At 34.2% G+C, this 14605-nt stretch overlaps 2 protein-coding genes across 5 annotated transcripts; both read left to right on the forward strand.

Moving 5' to 3' along the window:
* The first annotated feature begins 590 nt into the window (after positions 1 to 590).
* LOC130802244 (uncharacterized) lies at positions 591 to 5252 on the forward strand. Its single transcript, XM_057666176.1, has 9 exons — positions 591 to 792; positions 1587 to 1710; positions 2269 to 2359; positions 2468 to 2527; positions 3350 to 3412; positions 3507 to 3710; positions 3794 to 3905; positions 4006 to 4220; positions 4783 to 5252. The coding sequence occupies exons 2-9, from the start codon at positions 1595 to 1597 to the stop codon at positions 4873 to 4875; spliced, it is 954 nt and encodes a 317-aa protein (XP_057522159.1). The 5' UTR covers positions 591 to 792; positions 1587 to 1594; the 3' UTR covers positions 4876 to 5252.
* Positions 5253 to 5893: 641 nt separating this feature from the next.
* LOC130802245 (dol-P-Man:Man(5)GlcNAc(2)-PP-Dol alpha-1,3-mannosyltransferase) lies at positions 5894 to 13877 on the forward strand. Of its 4 annotated transcripts, none has more exons than XM_057666178.1 (14): positions 5894 to 6087; positions 6618 to 6843; positions 6924 to 6958; positions 7044 to 7181; positions 8107 to 8175; positions 10318 to 10475; positions 10570 to 10636; positions 10713 to 10766; positions 11306 to 11394; positions 12096 to 12212; positions 12617 to 12732; positions 12854 to 12932; positions 13260 to 13316; positions 13417 to 13877. In XM_057666178.1, exons 2-14 carry the CDS (start codon positions 6657 to 6659, stop codon positions 13586 to 13588), a joined length of 1338 nt encoding a protein of 445 aa, XP_057522161.1. In that variant the 5' UTR covers positions 5894 to 6087; positions 6618 to 6656; the 3' UTR covers positions 13589 to 13877. The 4 variants fall into 4 exon arrangements, with proteins under 4 accessions (XP_057522161.1, XP_057522162.1, XP_057522160.1 ...); XM_057666179.1 differs by having other exon boundaries at positions 5894 to 6069; XM_057666177.1 differs by having other exon boundaries at positions 5895 to 6065.
* Positions 13878 to 14605: the final 728 nt, after the last annotated feature.

The raw sequence follows: 14605 nt of genomic DNA on the forward strand, positions 1-14605 counted from the left end.
CAATTCAATTTAGCTAATAATTAGTGTTTTTGTACTTTTTTAGTTATGTGATTGTGCTTAAAGTAAATTGAATTTTCAATATACATGTAAAAATAAACATAAATGACTCTTATTATAAATAGTTGACAAATTAATATACATATTACGACACAACTTCTATTAATAGTTTATATATATCAAAGTTTAAATAAGATTTAAAACAATTTTTCACTTATTGGATCAACTCAAATCCAATTATATAAATCAATATTAGACAAAATATAATCAATTAATTTATTTCTAAATCACTTAACATTCTATTATAAATATTTAACTTTAATCAAACTCATTATTTATCAACACTTTTGTATGTAAAAATTTAAGTTCGATTCTTACTTAGTTCTTCTTATTGTTTGGTCTATCCTATAATCAGAACAAACAAATTTATAGCATTTATATGCAGTATATTTTTTCATTGCTAAGAAATTAACACAGTTATATATTATATAAAAATAAAAATGACGCAAACAATACCATAAAAGATATTGTAATTTATAGCAAAATACTTTAATCGTTAAAAAAGTGCCATAATATTTTAGGAATAGAGAAAAATAAGGTTAAACAAAATTTAATTTAAATTGCAAATCAAACCGGGCCAAACAAATTTAGTTGTAAAATTAAAACGGCAACAACAAAACAAGAAGACTCCTTCTCTCCGAAATTTCGTTGTGTTTGTGATTTGCACGACTGATCTTCATCTCACAGATTACACCCGCGCTTCTAGAAAATCCATTATCGATTCGAAGCTTTCAGGTACCATTATCATCTCTTTCCAGTTATCATCTTTTTATTTTTGAATTAGGGTTCATCGTTTATTAGTATTTCAATCACGATTTTTCTGTGAAGTCTGTTGTTTTAGGGGTTTCACAGTTTGATTCGAATTTACATTATGTTAATGACTTTATAATTGTTGTATGCGTAAAGTTTAGATCATGGTTTTATTGCTAATTTTGGAATTACTGATTGCTAATGTTGATATGTACTTCCTCTGACGCTGATTTAATGGAAATCCAATGATTTAGATGTTATTGTATTATATTTTGGGTATGTTATGGTGAAAGATCGAATTTTTCTGGATAGTGATTAGTGGGGTGGAAGTGTTGCTACTTAGGCTAGTTTAATTGTTTGCATACAATTATCAATTGGAATTCAATTCGATCAATGGTCAAAACTTTGTATGCTTTAATGTGGATAGTGGGGTTGAAGTATTGTTACTTTTTTAGTTTTTATTGCTTGTATATGATTGTTAACTGGAAATGAATTCATCAATGTACATACCTTTATACAATTCGATTCGATGTGAGCGTAAGGAAACCTAATAATAAAGTTGATCAACTTGTGTGGATCAATTGTTGCTATGGAAGATTAAGTGGCACGGGCAATGTTGCTGGGACGAATACCCTGTTATTGATTTTGATATAAACTACTGGATCTTTTGATATGTTGAACCTTTGTTTTGGTGAAATGAGACGTATTAGCTTTGCTGGAAAATCATACATCATAAATCCTTTATTCGTGAGACGTGAGCTTATTATTTGTTAATGCAGTTGTGAAAATGAAGAGTTATGAACTGGTGATGTTGTCAATTCTAGTTATCGTTTCTCAATTATGCTCTGTCTTGGCATCGGAAGCGACAGGGACTGCATTCATGTGGTCTTCTTATATTGACACGTAAGAACTGTTCTTTCATTACTTTACTTTACTGATGTGTCTATTCTGAAACATGGAATTTTTCTCCTCAATGTTACTGTTAGAAAACTTGTTTTTGGTTTTTGATGCTTTGCCTCTATTTATAAGTGATAGTTGTGTTTTAAGAAACTGAAAGAACAGGTTTAAATGGTTATGTGTATTTTGTGGTACGACACTGATCATACAAGTGCCCAATGTTAGGACTACTAGTTAGCATGTCAATTTGATTTTTTCTTTGAGACGTTTGCTGGGAGAGATTTGGAGTAATTTGATCAACTAACTTCTATAGGGAGAATGTAGATATAGAATAAAATGATTTATGAGATCTAAGTTGATTGAGTATTAGAAGGTATCAATTTTCAACATGATAGATGTAAGGTACTTTATTGAATTCCTTTGAATATTCAATTTTTGTACAAAGAGAAAATATTCCTGATGTCCAATAATAATTTCTGTAGTTCCTTGCCTGGTTTTCTACATATTTTGGTAAATAATTTGTCTTGATGAGAAGAGTATTGATATGCTCTTTATTTTAAATAGAGAACTGGATGGAAAGGTTAACTATCAAACACTCTCCTCAAGAGATTTAGCAAGGTCTGTTATGTCCACTGGAGGCTGGTCAAACATACTGGTATTTCCTTTGCTAGACAGGCTTTTTTAGGGTTATTGCTTTTTCTTCATGATCGTATAGTCTATTTCTAAAAATATTTGAATATTTATGGTAGTTTTGTTTCTGCAGTGCGGTAGTAGACAATCTCTTCAACCAGTGGACTTTGCTGTTGTTTTTGTTGGTAAAGAGGTATTGGGCTGACATCAACTGCTTTGCTTTGGTCTATCTTTCTGAATTATTTCCGGGTTTTACATCTTAAGTAACTGAGAATTGCTTTCTTACATCTTGTGTCCATGGCTAGCTTGGCTGTGATGTTAATAGTAACCATTTAAGCAAAATGAAATGTTGGTTTATTTTTGGGTGAATGTTATGCTAAAATAGTTATGCTAGAGCATAAATGTCTGCAGCAATGCTCAATGAGCAGTGACCGGTAATTTAATGCTTGGAGACATTGTTAAGTCAAACACTAGACCTCAAAGTACTAGTTATGGGAGTGTGTAGAGTTGCTTCCACTTTTGAGGATGTGACTTTTTGTTGGGTTGACTGTTGGAAGTAAAAATTAGATTTGTGTAAATTTCTAGAAAGCTTGTAAATTATCCGTGCATCAGAATTGATATGTATGGATTAAGTGTCATATTAAAGTTGAATTGAGAAAGTTGAGATGGATAGAACACAGCATCTACAGTCTAAAAGTCGATAGATTTGAGAAACAAAGAAATAGAGATGATCTTTGTAGGCTTGGGCAGAATGGAGATGGTGCTTCTCCTGCAAAGGGGTGTTCGATCGAAGCCTTGCTTGAGAGTCTAAATCTTATGTGAGGATGAATGAAGGGGCCTTTTATGTAAACATTTCCTGGTAGGATCTTGGGTATACTTATTAGGGGTTATAAGGAGGTGAACAGTTACCAAATTGAAAAAAAAAACAAGAAAAAGTTTTTAGAACTGTGTCTAGATTTCTAGCTGTTGTGATTTATGCTAACCATTTCTGATATTGCTTTCCTCCAACATTTAGTTGCAATCATCAACTATAACCAGAAACAGTGGGGAAGATTCTTTGCTTGTGGAATTGCTCAAGGTAATTTGGATTATTAGTTGATCAACTTTGTCAACATATAAGAATTCCCAAAATATGATATTCTCCTCTCATGATATTTTTTTTTCTTTTATAGGACTCCTTCACAAAGTCCAATTTCTCAATGGCGTATCCATATTTGTCATCAATGGTGAAGGAAGAGACCATCGAAAACGCTCTAATTCAAGAATTTGAAGAATCTTGTGGACGTAAATTGGAAGTTGGCAATGTTGTTGTTACTGAATCTTGCTTGGTTGAGGACAAAGGATACGTAAAACTTGCAGACATGCACTCTGTAGAGGTAGCGTCATTTTTCCGATCTGTTATATTGGCTGGTTTGCTTCAATTCTGTTTATAATTACTCCCTGGTTGATAAATTTTCAGGAATATGTGGCGTCAAAAATGGAGGGAGGTGTCAAGGAACAAACTGATCTGCTTCTTGTTTGCCGTGGAGGTTTCAGTTCTTTGACAAAATTTGATCAGCCACACTCTGAAGGTGTTGTGTTAATTAAGATACTTTTATGTTTTACGGCACTTTTACCCTGTACTGTAAATATTTGTTCATTAGGAATGTCTTATGCTTATGTGTTTTACAGGTGGATATTTATTGGAATTGATAACTTCATTGGACCACTCTGGTGCAAAGTACACAGTTCTTTATGTTTCAGATCCATACAACCCCATTCCTTACAGTTTTCCAATGGGAAGGTTGCTTGCAGAAAATGCTTCTGGAAATGCTTCCTTGCATTCTACTGCTTTCTGTGACGGAATTTGCCAAGTTAAAAAGACCCTTCTTGAGGCAATTTTTGTCGTAAGTCCCTTTCTTCACCATTGCAAAATGAATATTACGATGTACTTTTTTCCTTGCTCTTGTTTTACATATTTCACATTTGCGTTGTCGAACTTGCCATTTAGGACTTCTTTTTTGTGCGTTTTATATCCACGCTAATAAAGATGTTCTTAATCCATGAACAGTCCGTCTTGTATGAGACCGTCTCACCGCTAAACCGGTCCACACAAAAGGCCCATTAGTAAAGAAATATCAAAAAACAATGAAAACTGAATTCCCACTTGGGTAGGAAGTGTTTTTTTTAATAGTTTGGGCTGACCCTATTGAAGTCTTCTCATGGTGAGATGGCCTCAATAGAAAATTAGTGATCCCTGAAACTTGGAGTTTGGACACTTCCAAGTTTTGGGTGTCAAGGTGGTCATGATGTGGGTTTGGTCTATTTCTGTTGTTTCATTATCTAGTGCTATTCGTGTTCTTTCATCAGGACAAACAAACGTAGAGGCATGATAAGCCGAGAGAATAGTTGTACCTAGAATTAACAGGGTCATTCGCTGATATATTTCTTTCCTGTTTTTCATTCCAGGCCATAGTCTTGCTCATCATATTAATCTCCGGACTCTGCTGTATGATGGGCATTGAAACTCCTACAAGGTTTGAGATTCCTCAAGAGTCTTGATAACCCGTTTGCACGAACAATTCCTTTCGTAGCATAGCGGCATTCCGTCTAGGGTGTTGGTTCCCAGAGTGTTCAAAGACCGCCGAGCAAAAAATAGAATGATTAGCATCGAGAGTCGAAAGTGCGAAAACTCTGGTTTTTGTGTATCATTATATCTATGGCCAGCGGGAGAGATGGCCCTTGTAAAACTTATTCATCTGATTATTTCTTTGCATTTACTGCTTAATTAAGTTGTATTTTCATTAGATTGTTAACTATACTTCTTTCTTTAATAAAGCTTTAGCGAGTCCATAAATAAAGAGGGTTTTTTAGTTGAATATGTAATTTGAAAGCGTTTTATTGAAATATAATCTACTATACTTTCAACTCTACACCAATTTGGGGCAATCTAGGATACTGTTATCGGTTGGGTTCAATACCCATTTCTACATGTTGAATTAGAACACTTTAGTTTTTTATTTTTATATTTTTTACAATATACGATCATTATATCATTATATTTTTTTTATTGATATAAAAAATAGTAGTAGTTCTTAATCAAATTATGGTGTTGTAGTCTAGGCAGACCAGGACTGTGATTTAGGTTTTGGCTGCCATAGATAAAATACATGGCCATTTATTATTCTAAAGCTTGTTGTGTAAATTATTTGTTAATGAAGGAGTTTGATAAAAAAAAATAGTTTTCAGATTGGATGTTTATTAAAGAAAAACAAAGCCAACAAGTTAAAAACCAACAAAATTTGGCTTAAACATTGATTAGCAAACAATGTCTTAATATTTGCTACATTATAAGAGCAATTCTACTTTATTTTCCAAAATAATTCTTGTCTTATTGAATTATCTCACTAATATTGCATTCAACAAATCAATATACAATAGTATTATTGTACATTCAATCAACCTTTAATTTGCTAAGAATCGCGGGCTAACCTAATGAATAATGATTTTACATTTCACCTTTATAATAGGGGTTTAATTCTAATCATTCAGAATTAATTTTCTCACTCTTTATTTATTGGGATTCTTTTAGCTTACCTACTCATTCTTTTCTTAATCTTTTCTTTTTTGTATCAAAATTTTGAAGCAAATTAATTGATTAAAAGACCAAAGAAATTCAAGAAGGCAATAAGCAGTACACACTCGCACCAAAAGCGACGCAAAGCAAGAGACTTTACCCGACGCTCAATTTGGTAGGTACACCATTTTTTCCAGGTTTTGAACCTCTCTTTGATCTCTTCTAATAAACCCACTTTCGAAATATCATGATTGTTGATTTCTAGGATCATCCAATTTTCGTTCCTTTGTTTTTTTCGTGTAATTTGATGTTTATCATGTGATTTGTTTTCTATGGTAATTATTTTGACTTGGGTTATTCCTAATTTCTTTGCTTAAGTTAAAATTTAGTAGTTTTGATACAATTATTAGGCATTTTTGTTCATGAGATTGATGAATTCAACCACATTATTTGTAGATAAGAAATTCATCATTGTATTGGGTTGAATAGTCCAAACTTATATGGTTTGGGAAGCAAAATTAGAATTTGAAATCAATTTAACGATTTTTGACATATTAAACATTATGGGCAAACAAAATTATAACATTTTGTGTTTAGCATAATGTATTTATTTTGATGTTTTGGGGTTATTTTGTCAAAATGTTGAAATCAAGTTTAATGTTTTTGCCATATTTAGCATAGTGTAAAAGTAAAGTTAATAACTCTGTATGTATAATTTGGTTTACAGCTGAGGTATAATAGAAAGCTGGGAATTTGTGAATGAACTATGGGTGACAAGTTGAGATCAAAAGGAAGGAAATCCAAGGAAGTTAGTTCATTGACTGATGACGAGCTTTCGAAACCGTCCTCTATTCCATTAAATAGAGCTAACGAAAATTTAGCTGGGATTTTTGCCTGCGCTCTTCTTATTTTTGATTCAGTACTCAGTTTTCTCATAATTACTTATGTCCCATGTAAGTTCATCCACAATTTGCTTCATTTTGTGTGATTTTCTTGATGGTTTGTTCTAAGAGATGTTAGTTTTGTTTGTCAGACACAAAAATAGATTGGGATGCTTATATGTCACAGGTGTGTATGTTTATAGTCTAGAGTATAATGTCGTTTTGAGTGCTTTAGCACTGATATTGGATTGTTATTGGTTTTTGCTTGGTAGGTATCAGGATTTCTTGGTGGGGAGAGAGATTATAGTAACTTAGAAGGTGACACTGGGCCGCTCGTCTATCCAGCTGGTTTTTTGTATGTATATTCAGCCATACAGTACATCACAGGAGGACAAGTGTATCCTGCTCAGGTTCTCTCCTCGTTATTAAGCTCGTATGTGTTTCAATGTTTCAGAGTATTATGGCGGGGTTCTGATGTTTGTACTCTGAATTAGTCTTTCTTAGAACACGAGCGTCCATTTCCTGCTTCTGTACTGCAATGGTTTGCTTATGATCCATTGGGGAGAGAGGAAAAATCATTGTTTAGACTTTGTTAAATATTTTTTAAAGTAGCTATCACATAGTGCTGTAAAATGTACGGTGAACACTTAGGGCATGCTCAGTGTAACATAATTCGCTAGCTAATTCGCCTTTTAATTCGCGATTCGCTCAAATTTACCCAAGAATAGCCCAAAATCGACCATAATTCGCTTTTTTCGATTCGTGATTCGCCAGGATATTAGTGAATCATGTGACACTGGGCATGCTTGTATTGGGGTATAAATTTAAGGGGAAAATAAATGTCAAATTATGAAAGCGAAGGTGGGTAGGAGTGGATTTAAAAAGGGACATGAAAGAAAGATAACAAAATGGTGTAAGGAAGATGAATAAAAGGGGAGATCAATCATCAATACCCTTTTCTTGGGGTGGAAGGGGTGAAGTATTTCCCCTCCATCCTTCATTCCTCCTTGTCCATCACTTTACAACCATATCTTTCCCTTTACAAAAATTATATTCATTTAATTTCATACTCTAATGGTTTTTATTTTCTTAACTTGGCTTTTATTTCTCCCTTAAATAGTTGCTCTCAATCCATGGATGGCCTCATGGGTTATGCGTTGTGACAAGTTTTTCACCCAATATTGTTGAGTTGAAAGTTATCTTAGTTCTAATGATAGTAGTTTTAATCCACAACAATTTATTGTGAGACTATTTTGAGTTTTTGTCATATAATGATTTGATGCTACAATTTTTGGTTTTTAACTTCTTTTCTTTCTTTTGCTGTTTTTGTCGCAGATCTTATTTGGTTCTCTGTACATTATTAACCTCGCCATTGTGTTGTTCATCTATATCAAAACTGATGTGGTATGATTATTTCTTATGTGATACTCTCGTCTAATTACTTTGAAGTTTGAACTTCTTTCTTGATTTTGACTGTTGTGGGTTTGTTCTTTTTATCTTTGAGATGAGGGAAGGATTGAGCTTTAGTTTAATGTTTGAGACGAGTCTCGATTTAGTGTTGAATTTTTCCCCTTTGGACGAATTTGCAAAGTCCCTATAATTGTGGAATTCTAGAGTTAGGCCGTGTAATCTAAGTATCTTGTGAAAGAACTTGGATGATCATGTCGATTGTCGGGCAATTAGACTTCCAATTTACTTTGTCTTTAATTCCCTGTCCACTATTCTTGCTATTTTGCATATAAGATATCCGCAGCAGATCCTTTTAGAAGAAAAGAAGTTTGCTGCCTTCACTGTTTTACTTGTGAGAGTAAAACTTGTACTTAGTTGAAATATAGGTAGAAAGTGCAAAAAAAAAAAAATATTGATACGTAGAAAACTAATATGGAGGAGCAAAATGAAGTCAACTTCTCATTTTCTAGGTGTTTTTAGATTTAGTATGTTTGGGCTGGAAGTCTGGAATTGTTCAAACATATATTGCTAGTAGATATAGTCTTTTGTAGAAGAATCAATGGTTACCTCATACTGCCCTTCCCTTAAGTCCTCCTTTGTGCTTCTTTGGCGCTCATGCGTGGTTAAAGTCAAGCCCTTCACATGAGCACCAATTATCTTTCGTTAACTTTGTAAGTAATTCATGCTTGATTCTACAGACTGATGGGCTAGGGTGCACGAAACTCTTTCTGTTTGTGTGAAATTTTAGGGCTTGGTTTTTATACTTAAGACTCAAAGTGCCTCTTTATTGATGCAAGACTCATTATTGGTGTCTATGCTGTAGTGCTGTTTACTATCACCTGTCAAATGAAGTAAAAGAAAAACTTCTACTGATTTATGCCCTTCACTTTCATTTAACGTAATATTTTGCTTGAACTTGTGTTTGGAAGCATAACCTAGGCATATTAATGGGTGCTTACTCGTTCTGAATTTCAGACTGAACTCCTAGGTGTCTTGAGGTCAGAATATAGATACTTACTCATTATTGGTGTCTATGCTGTAGTGCTGTTTACTATCACCTGTCAAATGAAGTAAAAGAAAAACTTCTACTGATTTATGCCCTTCACTTTCATTTAACGTAATATTTTGCTTGAACTTGTGTTTGGAAGCATAACCTAGGCATATTAATGGGTGCTTACTCGTTCTGAATTTCAGACTGAACTCCTAGGTGTCTTGAGGTCAGAATATAGATACTTGTGGTTTTTCACGTATCTCTGAATGATATATATATATATATATATATATATATATATATATATATATATATATATATATATATATATATATATATATATTCCATATCTCTGAGTAAACATGTGTTAACAAGCAAGCATGGAATAAAAACCCCCATGGTGGATGAATTTTCACTGTCAAAACGCCTCGTTGACCATTACATGACGTGTAACGCCAATTATTTCACTGTTACAAAGCTATTTGTCTCCCCACTAGAATTTCATCAATACCCATCAACTTTAATTATTGAAATCACTTAAATTATAGTTACTCATGATTTTAGTTGTTAAACAAAATAATTAAGTAATAATTTAATTAATTATTCTCTAAAGTACGTCATATAATGCAAATAGAATAGCTATGAGCATATCATTGCATAATAATAGTAGCTCACCAACAAAAATGCAATTTTTGCTCAAAACTTGTGAAAATTAAAGATATAGCTAGAAAGGACTGAAATGCTTGATTAACTTTATTTATTTTGTTTGTAGCTCGTCTTATATATGCGTAAAGTATCTATTTCATGATTAATGGTAATGTGGACTGTGGTAGGTCAATCACAGTTTGTTATGATTCTTTGAAAGTGATATATTTTTCTGGGTTTTATCATTCAAGTAATCTTTAAACGTTTTTTTTTTGGAGAATATCATGTATATCTGATGAGGTTAAGACCGCCTATACAATATTCAGGTTGACTGTAATTCACTTGAATGTATTTCATTTCAAATTTTAACGTTTATGAAGTTCTGTTGTAGTCTCATTTTCAAGCTGTAAGCAATGTCTTTTTTGGAGGGATCTTATACTGAATTTGTCGTCTTTTTGCAGCTTCCTTGGTGGGCGCTTACCCTGCTTTGTTTATCAAAGAGGGTGCATTCCATTTTTGTACTTAGGTTATTCAACGACTGCATTGCAACAACACTTCTAAATGCTGCACTTGCAACCTTTCTTTATCAGAAATGGTGGTTGGGGTTAATAATATTTAGGTACTATTTGCTATACGCTATTTTTGAAAACGACGGTGTATATCTTGCATTAGTGACATGATCTCTTTTTACGTTTTGCTCGATATTAATACAGCTTCGCAGTTTCAATAAAGATGAATGTGCTGCTGTATGCCCCGTCCTTACTGCTACTACTGTTGAAGGTAGATTTGTTTATTATATTTTACAATCCTTTTCTACTTTGTGTGATGCTTAAAATTGATGTATTTTATGCCGCAGGCTATGGATATCAGTGGAACAATAGTGGCTCTTGGAGGGGCTGCATTGGTTCAGGTGCCCGCTTTATTTTCTTAGCTGGAGACTTCTGGACTTTTATAGTGTTGACTGATGGATCTTGGATCTATATATCTCAGGATTATTCTCAAACAAACATGCACACGCACACGCACACGCATATGCACACGCACACGCACACGCACACGCACATGCACATGCACACGCACACGCACATGCACACACACACGCGCGCGTGCACACATGGTCACATACACATATGTGCACGCATGCACGCACGTCACATACACATACACGTACACGTACACACGCACATAGATAGATAGATAGATGTTGATAAGAAATTTGATCTTGAACTTGGTCAAAGTTTTAAACACATTTTCACTGCTGATTTGTTTTAGCCTTTTCATCTAGACGAATCTCTGTTTTTACCATATTCTGACCTTTGGGTGGGGTTAAATTCTCATCAAATGTTTTGTATGAATAGGTAAGATAGAAACTTCTGTTGCTGATTTGTCAGGTGGATTGGCTCCAAGAATTTATTGATATCTTCATGAACTTATGTGATGGTTCTGCAGATCCTGCTAGGATTACCATTTTTAGTATCATATCCAGTAGCCTACATATCGAGAGCCTTCAATCTTGGACGTGTTTTCATCCACTTTTGGTATCTTCTTAACCCTTTTAAAATTAAATTTCGTATAGCATTTTAGCTTAAGCATTCATTGAAAGACTTTCCTAGCTGTATGCTTCAAAACAAAGTTTTCTACAAGGCCGTAGTTTTAGGCTTTACGGTTTTGTGTGACCGGGTACTTTGGTTTAATGTCATGGTTAACATCTATCATGGATATCTGTAGATATATAGAAAGGTCATGGTTTCGAGTCCTGAAAGAAGCCTCTTTAAGGTTTGCCTCCATTTCGCCGTGCGGTGAGACTCTTCTTCGGATCCTCGCTCTATAGGGGCGCTTTGTGCATCAGGATTCCCTTTTAATGGGTATTTATCCATCAAAAGAAAAACAATGGTATCTTACTTGGATCTTCTGATTTTTTTGGAATCATCAACATTCGTGATCCATTTTCTTGCAATCATGATAGATGGGGCTAAATATTTATATATTTTTTTGCTTGGATTTTGATTATGTGCACTTCTTAGTTATGTGAAATTGAGATAATGTTTGCTACCAAGTGTCAATTGAAAATAACATTTTTGTTATCACCAACAAAGATAAGGTTGCGTACATCCTACCCCTAAACAATAAATGTTGTTAAGGATAGATGGAATAGAAAAATTTTATTTGTTATTTCCTATTTTCAGCCATTCCTTTTGTATTTTTATCTTACGATCTTTGATGCTTGCTTCATTTTCAGGTCTGTTAACTTCAAATTTGTTCCAGAACCAATCTTTGTTTCAAAAGCGTTTGCTGTTTCGTTGTTGATTATACATCTAGGACTGCTTGCTTGTTTTGCTCACAAGAAATGGTGCAAGTAAGGAGAAAAAGATCACTTTATTTCGTATAACATTTAATATATTCCATTAATTTTCAACGGGGGTGCTAGAATAATGAATACTACAGCGGGTTCCAGTGTAACATAATTCGCCAATTAAATTCACTTAATGAATTTGTGATTTGCCAAAAAAGGTCTAAAAATAGCACAAACCAACCGTAATTCGCTTTTCTCGTTTTGCAGTTTGCAAGGAGATTAACGAATCATTTGACATTGGGTTGGGTTCATATTTCTAGAAAAAACGTGTAAAGAGAACTTGCTTTTGGAAATCGAGTTTAGAGTGCAATTATTTGAGACACCGATGTTTCTGTTAGGATTATTATTACAAAATGATTAATGAAGAGTGGCATGGTATGAATACTGAAAATCATCCTATTCTGCAGGTATGAGGGTGGTCTTCCGAAGGCTTTACATTCTGTATACATCTCGACTCTAAGTTGCTTCCCTCTTCAACAACTTTACGCATATGGCTTGACCTCAAAAACACTCGCTGCTGAACGTAAGTAATCCTTTTAATATGTTTTTGTGGAAATGCTAGAGGAATATGCCGTTTTTGTCTTGCAAACGCCTTGAATTCCCTGTATCTAGACTTCTAACTATCGGTTCTATCTCAATTTCAGATATTTTAACGATCATGTTTGTTGGAAACTTTATTGGTATCGTATGTGCCCGCTCACTGCATTATCAGTTTTACTCCTGGTAAGTTCTTACTCCTTGGAAACAACGGCTTTTTTTTACAAGGGTCGGGTTGCACACATCCGATCCTGAAACACCCCCTAGGTAAAAGACACTTATTGGCATTACGATTTCGAAAAGCATATCTTACACATGACTAGAGATGTTCATTCGGTCATCGGGTTGTTTCAGGTTGGTTTGAAATCGGGTTTTATGTCCATATTGTTTTTACATAATTGTAAATCATTTTTGAAGTCGGGTCAAATCAGTTTCGGTTACAAGGTCGGGTAAATTTCAGATCATCAGGTCTGTTTTGCGCACCTCAACGCATGACACAATCTATCCCTGCAGGTACTTCTTCAGCCTGCCATTTCTTCTTTGGAAGACACCTTTTCCTTCGTTGATCCGGTATTGTGCACTGTCCCGCTCATTCTTTGTTTCAATCTGCATAATAGTAGCAAGTTAAGCCGTCTATCAAATTTACTTTTTGTTAATGCTTGTTATGCAGCATCGCATTGTTTGTGGGAGTCGAATATTGTTGGAATGTTTATCCGTCGAACACATACTCGTCCGCTATACTTCTTTGCCTCCACTTGATAATTTTGTGGGGACTGTGGATTGCTCCCCCAGAATACCCTTATATCGATGGCAAATCATCAGCGGAGAGGAAGAGAAAATGATACATATATCATAATCCATAGAAATGATTAGTTAACTGTTCGCCTTGCGAGTTGATGTAAGTGGATTATCACTCGTCAATTCGTCATCGCCCCCTACTGATAGAGATTCCGATCCCTCAAACTAGGATGTGGAAGGCCAATTGGCTCATCGATGTAACATAGTTACCATTCACTTTTTTTTGGATGTAATGACTACTTAGATTTGGAAAATATGTAGCAGGACTACAATTTTGTTCACATTTGTTTATGCTTTTAACACCAAATAGCACTCCAGAATAGTTTTCTTGTACTATTCAGCTAGACTTGTTAAAAACCGGTCGATCAGGTGTGTGTTCATTTTGAGATCTAGTCGTCTTGACCGACTTTGGGTGGACTATAACGTTGCTACTTACATATCTCAACAAGCTTCAACCTTATGATTTTGTTTCGAGTTGAGCATGCACCTATTCGGTATCAACCCTTGGCCCTTACAGGCTAGGTGAGACGCCTCATCCAGTCATCCTCGAGGTGAGCTTTGGCAAAACAAACATGCGTCGACATAAGGACTACTTGTTAGTTGTTACTATCAATCGAATACGGCATAACCAAAATAAGGCTACTTAATGTCAAAAAATCGTAACCTTTGGTCACTAACTCATCGTGCAACATGTGATTAGACACTCTAGAGTACACGAAAAAGGCAAGAATCCACCAAACAATGCCATCGATAGACACAATAAGAGAAGATAACACCATTAGGTGTGTATAATATATGCTTATGCATAAGGTTTACTTCATAAATATCAGTTTCAATATGTAAAATCAATTTTAATTCATAACTAAAAACCAATACCAATCAGTAAAATTCAATTACAATCATTAAAAATCAATTTCACTCAGTTAAGATTAAATTCAAAAAGAAAATATCAATTTTAATTAGTAAAAATAAGTTTCATTCAGTAAAAGTTAGTTAAACAAGTAAAAATTAAGTGAATCAAACATCATCTTAAAACACTTATAATAATATAACACCATCTT

This window comes from Amaranthus tricolor, chromosome 16 (assembly GCF_026212465.1).
Source record: "Amaranthus tricolor cultivar Red isolate AtriRed21 chromosome 16, ASM2621246v1, whole genome shotgun sequence".
Lineage (NCBI taxonomy): Eukaryota > Viridiplantae > Streptophyta > Magnoliopsida > Caryophyllales > Amaranthaceae > Amaranthus > Amaranthus tricolor.